General features: G+C 37.8%; 2 protein-coding genes across 6 annotated transcripts in view; both read left to right on the top strand.

Moving 5' to 3' along the window:
* Positions 1–358: 358 nt before the first annotated feature.
* LOC107664387 (lactase-like protein) lies at positions 359–6,327 on the top strand. 4 transcript variants are annotated; one of them, XM_016454943.1, is made up of 15 exons: positions 573–992; positions 1,127–1,293; positions 1,748–1,908; positions 1,993–2,080; positions 2,179–2,288; positions 2,694–2,822; positions 3,073–3,168; positions 3,409–3,463; positions 3,538–3,699; positions 3,807–4,081; positions 4,178–4,304; positions 4,964–5,163; positions 5,334–5,397; positions 5,583–5,656; positions 5,784–5,865. In XM_016454943.1, exons 2-14 carry the CDS (start codon positions 1,167–1,169, stop codon positions 5,654–5,656), a joined length of 1,668 nt encoding a protein of 555 aa, XP_016310429.1. In that variant the 5' UTR covers positions 573–992; positions 1,127–1,166; the 3' UTR covers positions 5,784–5,865. The 4 variants fall into 4 exon arrangements, with proteins under 4 accessions (XP_016310427.1, XP_016310426.1, XP_016310429.1 ...); XM_016454941.1 differs by lacking the exons at positions 573–992; positions 5,583–5,656 and adding an exon at positions 359–539 and having other exon boundaries at positions 5,784–6,327; XM_016454940.1 differs by lacking the exons at positions 573–992; positions 5,583–5,656 and adding an exon at positions 359–555 and having other exon boundaries at positions 5,784–6,327.
* Positions 6,328–7,289: 962 nt separating this feature from the next.
* The window catches only part of LOC107664390 (TIMELESS-interacting protein-like), a 2,958-nt gene continuing 1,226 nt past the window's right edge, over positions 7,290–9,021 (top strand). The window contains exons 1-4 of one of the 2 annotated variants that reach the window (XM_016454947.1): positions 7,290–7,646; positions 7,826–7,952; positions 8,534–8,588; positions 8,675–8,854. In XM_016454947.1, coding sequence (XP_016310433.1) covers positions 8,561–8,588; positions 8,675–8,854 — 208 coding nt within the window. In that variant the 5' untranslated portion in view covers positions 7,290–7,646; positions 7,826–7,952; positions 8,534–8,560. Of the gene's footprint in view, positions 7,647–7,825; positions 7,953–8,216; positions 8,321–8,533; positions 8,589–8,674; positions 8,855–9,021 lie in introns of those variants that run through there. The other variant, XM_016454948.1, reaches the window with a different exon arrangement.

The following is a 9,021-nucleotide window of genomic DNA, read 5'->3' as shown; positions in this document are numbered from 1 at the left end:
AAAAGATCAAAAGGATTAACAATGCAGATTTATTTTCACAGCCTTCTTTGATCATATTTACCAAGGGTACCAACAATTCTGCCCACGTGTGTAAACAACCAATTATTATTTATTTTTTTTATTCTATTTATTTATTTACATCCATCCTTTATTAAAAAACAATGCAGAATTGGTTTAGAAATGCTGGTTGAAATCTGAACATTTTCCCCTTTTTCATAGCATAAATTTGTATTTCCTCCTTGGGGACCAAAATGCAAATGTATCACCCACACCAGCATCAACTTTGCTTACAGAGTCAAATGTTCAGTTCTATAAAACATGTTAGGAGCAGCACTTTTCCCCTCTCAACCCACTGAATCTGAATAGTGGGTATTTGAGCCTGTGTGTGGCTCCTGAATGGAGCTCGGATCTACTAGTTGCTTCGCTACTGTTTTGTGCTCACGGGCACACAGGCACTGGTCAGCTTTGTGAGGGTGAATGAAGTTCAGAAGCTTAGGTAACCTTCTGGCACTTTGGAGTGGATTCCAGTCGAGACAAATGTGAGGCCTGGAGCAGGTATATGTCTATATGTGCTTGAGTGCGAATCTAGATAGAGGGAGAATCTGAGAGAGAGGGTGAGAGGAGGGAGAGAGACATGAGACAGGGCAAAGCTGCTGGTTCCTGCGAACAGAAGGGAGCGTTTTAATCATCATCTCATCCTCTCTCCTTCAGATACAAACTTATATCTCCTCTCTTCTGGATAAATACTACTGAGATGTCTTTCATACTGGCGGCTCTTGACAAACTGACTTACTTTTTGTCACTGATAGCCTTTTGTGTCAGTTTGTCTTATAGCTGGCTGAAATGAGAGTTAATTCATCTGATCTTATCTGTGTTTGGACATTTTTTAGTGCATTTACGGCTGATTGCACGTGGATTGTGACAGCTTTTTAGTTTGGGATGCATCATTGATATGCCTCAGCTTTGAATGCTTTGGAAGCTGACCACTCGGAGTATGTTTTTTTTTTTTGTTGTTGAAATGAGGAAAACTGACCTAAAGTGTCTCTATATATGCCTATTTAAGAATTGAGGAAACATTTTCAAAGGTGTGCCTGTAAGTAAAATGAGTCTGTTTTAATCTGTGCAGGTGATACTGGTGAAAAACAAACCCCTATGAGAATAAGAGGATGCTACAACACAGTGTGCTGAGGATATGCCACATTCTTCTGTTGGCAATGTGCATTTTTGCCAGTGAAGACTTTGACTGGACCAAGAACAAAATAGGATCATTTCAATATGGCACATTTGCTTCAGGTAAAGCATTACTCGTAACAGCAAATAACACTTACAAACAACAGCAAATAGAAGTGTGTTCTTTAAGAACAAATATTAAAATATAAAGAATAATATATCGATTCGGTAATATATCAAGTGATATATCACACAGAATATGCAAAATATGTAAAGTATAACGCAAGTAAATAACACTGTAAATAATAATCCTGTCTTACTTAAAAGGATAGTTCACCCAAAAATGAAAATACTGTCATCTCACCCTCAAGCTGTCACAAACCTGTATGAATTTCTTTTCTTCTGCTGAACACAAAATAAAATATTTCGAAGAATGTCAGTAACATTTGATATTATTTTAGATAAATTATTCATTTTCAGGATTCTATATAATGAATGCATTTACAAACACATATACACAAGAATTAGATATACTATTTTTATATAAATAGCAAAGTGTGTATGCATACATTTTCAGGATTCTCTTGGGGCGTGGGCAGCTCAGCATATCAAACAGAAGGAGCATGGGATAAAGATGGAAAAGGAAAGAGCATCTGGGATGTGTTTTCTCACAAAAGAGGGAAAATTCACCTGAATGACACTGGTGACTCTTCCTGTGAAGGCTATTATAAAATAAAGGTGCTATGATTTCTTGATCAGAAATACACAGTGATGTATGTAGATGCTTTGGTTCAAAGATAATCTTTTTAATGTATGTTTTAGGATGATATTGCACTGATGAAAGACATGAGGCTGAACCACTATCTCTTTTCCATCTCCTGGCCAAGGATTCTGCCCAGTGGCATTAAGAGTAATTCAAATTAATTATGCCAAATAAAAAATTAAAAAAAGTTTTTTTAATAATTACCAAAGTAATTAACAAAAGTTTTTCTGATTGTTTTTTTTTAGCTGACTACATCAACGAGAAAGGGATAGAGCACTATGATAACCTAATTAATATGCTTCTGGAGAACAAAATGACACCAATTGTGACACTCTACCACTGGGACTTACCTCAGGTAAAACAAAATGTCTGCGTCTGAAATCACATACTGTACGTACTGTCCAGTAGGTTCTACATTTGGTTTGAAACTGACTTCATGACCGTTAAAAAGTATGTTCTATATAGAATGAATATGGGTAGTATGAATGAAATTTGGACATACTACATCCGCCATGTTGTCACTGTCACTGCTTCGCTCCTCTCCCGTGGCATCATAGGATATTAAAGTGTCCATTGGATGCACATATTAGAATCTAGTTGGAAGTAGTAGGTCATTCGGGTACTTGTGAATTAGGAATATTCAGACGCAGCAAATTCTCTTTCAAAAACTATGTATGATAAGTATGTCAGAGTACATATCTTTAAAAAGAGTATACATCAAATTGATTTAACTTTCAAAATCATATCTGTGCCTTTGCAGGTTCTGGAGGAGAAATATGGAGGTTGGCAAAATGCCAGTATGATCAACTTCTTCAATGATTTTGCCAACCTGTGCTTTGAGAGATTTGGCAATCGAGTCAAATACTGGATCACCTTCAACAATCCTTGGGTAAGAATTGTAAAAGTAGCGTCCACTATTACAATTCCAGCTTGTAATTCATTTTCATGCAGTTCTTTCTCCAGAAATTCCACAATATTAAATGCAATCTCTTTCACTCTTCAAAATGTTTGATATAATAAAAGCTAAAAAAAAAAAAATCATGTCACGGTTACTTTGATGTTCATCAAAGTACATACATGAGAATAATCAGTTTATTATCTGGTTTAAAGTCCACCCTTACACCCTTCCATATTTCCAGTCTGTTGCAGTGGAGGGTTATGAGACTGGAGAACATGCTCCTGGTCTGAAGATGAGGGGTACTGGCGCCTATAATGCTGCCCACAATATCATTAAGGTGATTAAATACACTGCAGTCCATTGTAGTCGAATGACTATAATAATTGAACAACAGAAATAATTATTACGCTAAATTAGCAATGCAATTCTCTGATTATGGACAGCAGAGAAAAAAAATAAGCATGCATTTAGGGATAAACTATTCAGAAAATATTTCTGACTATTAAAATCACTGTTTCTGATAAGAATACAAAGGCAGTGAAATTAAGCTAATTTTTATCCTCTGCTGCATTGACAGGCTCATGCTAAGGTCTGGCACACATACGATGCCCAGTGGCGAAACAAACAGAAAGGTAGACACATTTCAGATATTGAAATTTGAAAGGCACAAAGGTCCAAACTGGTACAAGTGTTTCTGCCATTTTAGGAATGGTGGGCATCTCCCTGTCAGCTGACTGGGGAGAACCAGTGGACATCAACAATCAGCGTGATATAGAAGCTGCTGAAAGATATGTCCAGTTCTACTTGGGCTGGTTTGCCACGCCACTCTTCCATGGAGACTATCCTCAAATAATGAAAGACTACATAGGCAAGCAAACCATAAATAAACTGAAAAAAAAATGATAGGCTTATTTAGCTGGGGCTGATGATCATTTACAATTATTACATAAGTATTTCTGTGTTTCATTTCTGCAGGTAGGAAGAGTGCCCAGCAGGGCCTGAGTAGTTCTCGCCTGCCTACTTTCAGCCCTCATGAGAAAAGTTATGTCAGAGGCACTTGTGACTTCCTGGGCATCAGTCACTTCACTACGCGCTACATCACACAAAAGAACTTTCCTTCCAACCGTGGAAACAGCTACTTCACTGACCGTGACCTGGCTGAGCTGGTAGACCCACAGTGGCCTGATCCTGGATCAGAGTGGCTCTACTCTGTGCCATGGGGCTTCCGCCGTCTGCTTAGCTTTGTAAAGGTATATTTCTGTAAAAAGCTACTTCCAGACTGTGGGCAGTAGTCTGACTAGGAATGGCACACTGTCCTTTTGTGACTCAAATCTCTTTATTCTTAGACACAGTACGGAGACCCCATTATATACGTGACAGGAAATGGTGTATCAGAGAAGATGATGTGCACAGAACTGTGTGATGACTGGAGAATGCAGTACTTGAGGGATTACATCAATGAAATGCTCAAAGGTCAGAATCAATATAGAAATCTATGCCTTCTATCTTTAAATGCTCTTACCAGTGGTTCTCAACAAGGAAGCCAGAACATATATATATTTATATATGTAAACTTCATTAAGATGCCATAAATACAAAAAAGAAATCAAGATGAAATGATCAAACTGAAATCATATTTCTTTTTTCCCCTCAAAGACTATTTTTATAGAAAAACCTGAATCTTATAGAATCGTTTAATTCATTTCAACACTCCCAATTTCTGTTAATAAAAACATTTGAAAACAGTCAGCATTGTCATACTTTCAGCAGAAATATCAGAGGAAATCTCTTAACCATTATGATGGTTATGAATGGACTATGAATATTGAGTTGGAAAATGGGAGGCCTTTCAGTCAAAAACATTGAGAACCACTGTCTTAGAATAGACTGAATGAATTGAGCAATTCGACCTGATTCACAAAAACTTTTAGAACATGCAAATTAAAATGTACGGAAACTTGATTACAGACTGACCATTTGACTGACTGATGTCTATAAAAATTAAAAAGGCTTCCTTCCAAGCACAAACGTTCTACAGAGCTCCAAATCATAGTTCTCTTCATACGTTGATAAATAAAGTCTATACAACCACTCAAAGGAACGTTTTTGTTTGTTTTGTTTTTTTCATTCAGCGGTTAAAGATGGAGTAAATGTGAAAGGCTACACAGCTTGGTCATTGCTTGACAAGTTTGAATGGGATGAGGGCTACTCTGAAAGATTTGGCCTGTACTACGTGGACTTTGACAGCAAAAATAAACCACGCTACCCAAAAGCATCAGTTCAGTACTACAAGCACATCATCAGCTCGAATGGCTTCCCTAATCAGAGAGAGGTATGACTTCATTGAGTTTAGCATTAAAATTGTATGCTAAATTAAATGTGTATTTCTTCTTTTGAGTCAAAGAGTACAAGAGTCTAAGCATTTTTGTGCAATCTGTGATAAATATATATTATGTCTCAGTTTACATCTTATGCATTTACGTTGGATAATGTTTACCACAGATTGAAAGCTGGAAAAGAAAGGCACTGGAAACATGCACCTCAAGTAACCAGCTCCTTGCGGCAGGTTAGTGTAACTGTTGCTGACTTCTCTCCCCACTAGGCAGCACAGCCGGCAGTGATCTAGCTGGGGCAAATAAAAGAAAATTCTGTCACAAATTACATTTTCTATTTATAACCAAGCACAACATATAGAGAAGGAAATTATATGGTAACTTTCTAACAGGAATTTTCTTTTGTATGCCCTTTCAGCTAGAAGAAAGTCCAAGGAAAATAAGGAACATGCAGATATGCCAAAGGTTTGGCCTGTGCATGATGAAGTTTAGGTACAGGGCTCAGGATGTCATGTTTCATGTTTTCTGTTCAGTGCTAGTGCTATTTTCAAATACCTTTATGTTTTCACTGAATGTATCTTTTATTAGTTGTCACTGACTCACCTTTGTTTTTCTCCAGATCCACTGATCAGCCACATGGAGATGGTCACAGAGATTGTCGTCCCCACTGTGTGCACTCTCTGCATTCTCCTCAGTGCAGTCTTTCTCATGTTCCTGCTTAGAACACGAATATAAAACAGACTGCTTCACATTTACACAACTATATTTTTTCACATCGCACCTGTCCGTACATTTCTTTTTTATTGATTATTATTAATAATGATGACATGCTGAGACTTGTTTACATGCAACTTCAAATAAAATGGTCCACAGATGTACATCTGTGTTCATGAATTGTTGGACCATCCAAACATCTCTCAACAAATTACTCGGAGGATAAGTTGAGGTTTGGGTGTTTGATTATGAGGTGAGAAAAGTTAGATGGACGTTTCTGAAAACCCTATTAACAATGGCGTTTGTATACGTGGCAAACAAACAGACAATGAAATACATATTATAATAAATGTGTTTGTGGAACTACAATACATACATACATACATATATTGCAGTATAAGATACACATGTATGAGATCTGTGCTTTCAATAAAGTTTGAAACCCTGCATTATATCTGTTTTGGTATTTTGATGTGTCTACCTCGGTACACTCTAGCAAACTGTCCGTTTTGTTGCAAAAGTCTGACTTCTTGCCGTTTCTCCGGCGCGGTAGACGTCGCAGTTCGCATCAGCCACAACAACAGCGACGCGACAGAACCACTGACGCTCGCCGTAGCAGAGATCTGATTGGCTGAGCGGAAAGCCGCGGTGGAAACTTTGGCTCTGCGCTGTATTGATGATCTCTCGTGCTGCGGTCGGTGTTGAAGTTTCGTCCTTTGACAGCATATATTCAGTAAGTTCGATGGACCGCATTGATATTCAGATTTTCACTAAAATTACAGTGATATCGGTTGAGTTTGACATCCAGACATGGGCGAAACTGAGGGCGATGTGCGGATTGACACGAACAAAACAACTGTCCTCTACGATTAACATGTAACGTTATCCGTTCAATTCTACAACTAAACTATGATTGTATGTGTGCTAATACAAGGATGACTTCCGATAATTAAATTATGTGAGTTTTGTACCGTTTATGTACTTTTCAGACTATTTTTAAAACCCGTAATCTTTTCATAAAATTATGAGGCAATGACATTGTTTGGACGAATATAGCCTGCAACGGGTAACGTTACGCTACCGTCTTCTGAAACATACTTCAAAAATGAGTTTCTTTTTAGCATTGAAGTAAATATTGTTCAACATTTTAACAGTTTAATAGACTAAACAGCGTATCTGCGGCAGTACAAATACGTTTAATGTTTAATACGATAAATGCTGAGGCAATTTATGATTGGCTTCTGTTTGCTGTTACTAGAATCGCTTTACAGAAGCAATATTGTGGTGACAGGTTGTTACATTAAAAATATTACTAATGCTAAATAATTTACAATATACAAGATTTATTCGAAATAGTAAACATACATTTAATTTTATAATTTAAAAATATTTGACCACGGACCCCCGGAAAACCTAGACTTTAGACGGTGATAACTACTGTTTTGTGTATTTGGTCACTTTGATCACTTGGATACTGTTGAACTGTAGGTTCTTTGCCATGTCTTCCTGTTCAGAAACACTCAAAAGTGAAACAGCCAGTGAACTTAAACACCACTGAAAGTAAAATTAAATTGTATTTATGTTGTAGAATTGATCATATGCTCCTATCTCTACAGGATCCCATGCACCATGCTCGATCCGTTAGAAAATGGCCTGTTTGACGTCCCAGATTATGAGCACATAGAGGACGAGAGGTTCCCTCCTCTGCCTCCTCCATCATCGCCTGGTCGGGGAGACATCGAGGAGGATCCTTTTGGCAATGGAGAGGGTCTGTGTTTCATTCTTAACCATTCTAAAAATTAGATGTAAAGGGATTAATGGTGCTTATATGTTATAAGTGCTCAAAATCTTGAGCTGTGAGGTGTTCCAATTCCTCATCCTGCTGTCCCATGCTACATAATCCCTGCTGTTCATAGTGCTCACCCTCTTCGTTCATTTCTGATTCAGGCAGAGAATCTGAAGCTCCATCCTCTTGCAGAAGATGGACAACTGGGCCCATCGCCTATATCCTAAAATGCAGTTTGAGGAGTTCATTGATAAAGTGGAGAGTCTGGGAAGTAAAAGAGAAGTTCAGGTAAGATGTCTGACATGAAAAAGAACATTTGTTCTGGAGGCAAATTCACGCTTAACTAGGGGCTGTTCACACAGGATGTGTTCTTACAAACTATCTGCATTTTTTTTTCCATTTAAATTTTATTTGCTTTTTTGTTTATATATTTGGCAAAAGTTATATTTTTGGCATTTATGCCTTTATTATGATAGGACAGTAGTGGTGACAGGAAGTGATAAGAGAGGGGAAGAAAAGACCATGTGCCGATACTTAAACTCAGGGCCTATCCAACCAATCTATTTTAATTGTTACTCTTGTCTCTTGTCTTAGGCTGTTGTGCCATGTCTCGCAGTTTTTTCTTGAAGCCACACCATGATTGCCATGTTTTTAAGGTAAAATTTTTGCTTTAACAACAGTACATGGGAATTAAAGCACATATAAACGCCTTTTGTTTAATCAACGCAAGAACGCATCCTGTGTCAACACGATATTTAATCCAGGAAGTGTGGACCTCATTAAAAAAAACTCTCAATGTGTGATATTGTACATCCTCCATGGAAATTGTCTGCATCCTTTGTTAACGCTGTACTTTGTTTCTCCATTAGACATGTCTAAAATGAATTCGATTGGACATGCCAATAACGCATGAGGACTATGTCGGTAATGATACCTTTCAACTTTTGGCTGTCTTACACTACTATTGAAAGCAGCAGGTAAAAATTCATTGACTTTCTACTTCCCTTCAGAGGAGGGTGAGGGTCGAGTACTGGAAGAGTATGATCCAGTTGGAGACGAAGGTTTCCCTGAAGATCCGTTTGTCTATTCTACTCCTTCTCCAGCCTCTCTGACTGAGGAACAGCAGCGGTGCATAGAGCTCAACAAACGGCTGGCTCTGGAGAGGAGACTTGCGAAGCAGAAACAGTTAGGTGTGTGGAGTCATTTAATGTCATAATGTCATCACCTTGTGTGGCGTGTTATGATTCAAATGAAAGTTGTCTCATTTGCCTCTAGTCCTGGAAAAAATCTGGGTCCACTGTTATGCATATAAATTCAGCTGCTTCAGTCTCATTTTTGTATCACTATTTCATAGTTT

Source organism: Sinocyclocheilus anshuiensis, unplaced genomic scaffold, assembly GCF_001515605.1.
Source record: "Sinocyclocheilus anshuiensis isolate Anshui unplaced genomic scaffold, SAMN03320099.WGS_v1.1 scaffold307, whole genome shotgun sequence".
NCBI classification, from domain to species: Eukaryota; Metazoa; Chordata; class Actinopteri; order Cypriniformes; family Cyprinidae; genus Sinocyclocheilus; species Sinocyclocheilus anshuiensis.
The sequence above is the reverse complement of the archived record's forward strand: the minus strand, read 5'-3'. Positions and strand labels throughout refer to the sequence as shown.

Coding starts and splice junctions, on each gene's coding strand:
- LOC107664387 (XM_016454941.1), top strand. CDS start 1,167: ATGCTACAACACAGTGTGCTGAGGATATGCCACATTCTTCTGTTGGCA. Junction 3,700..3,806: donor AATAATGAAAGACTACATAG/GCAAGCAAACCA, acceptor TCATTTCTGCAG/GTAGGAAGAGTGCCCAGCAG. Junction 5,398..5,783: donor TAACCAGCTCCTTGCGGCAG/GTTAGTGTAACT, acceptor GTTTTTCTCCAG/ATCCACTGATCAGCCACATG.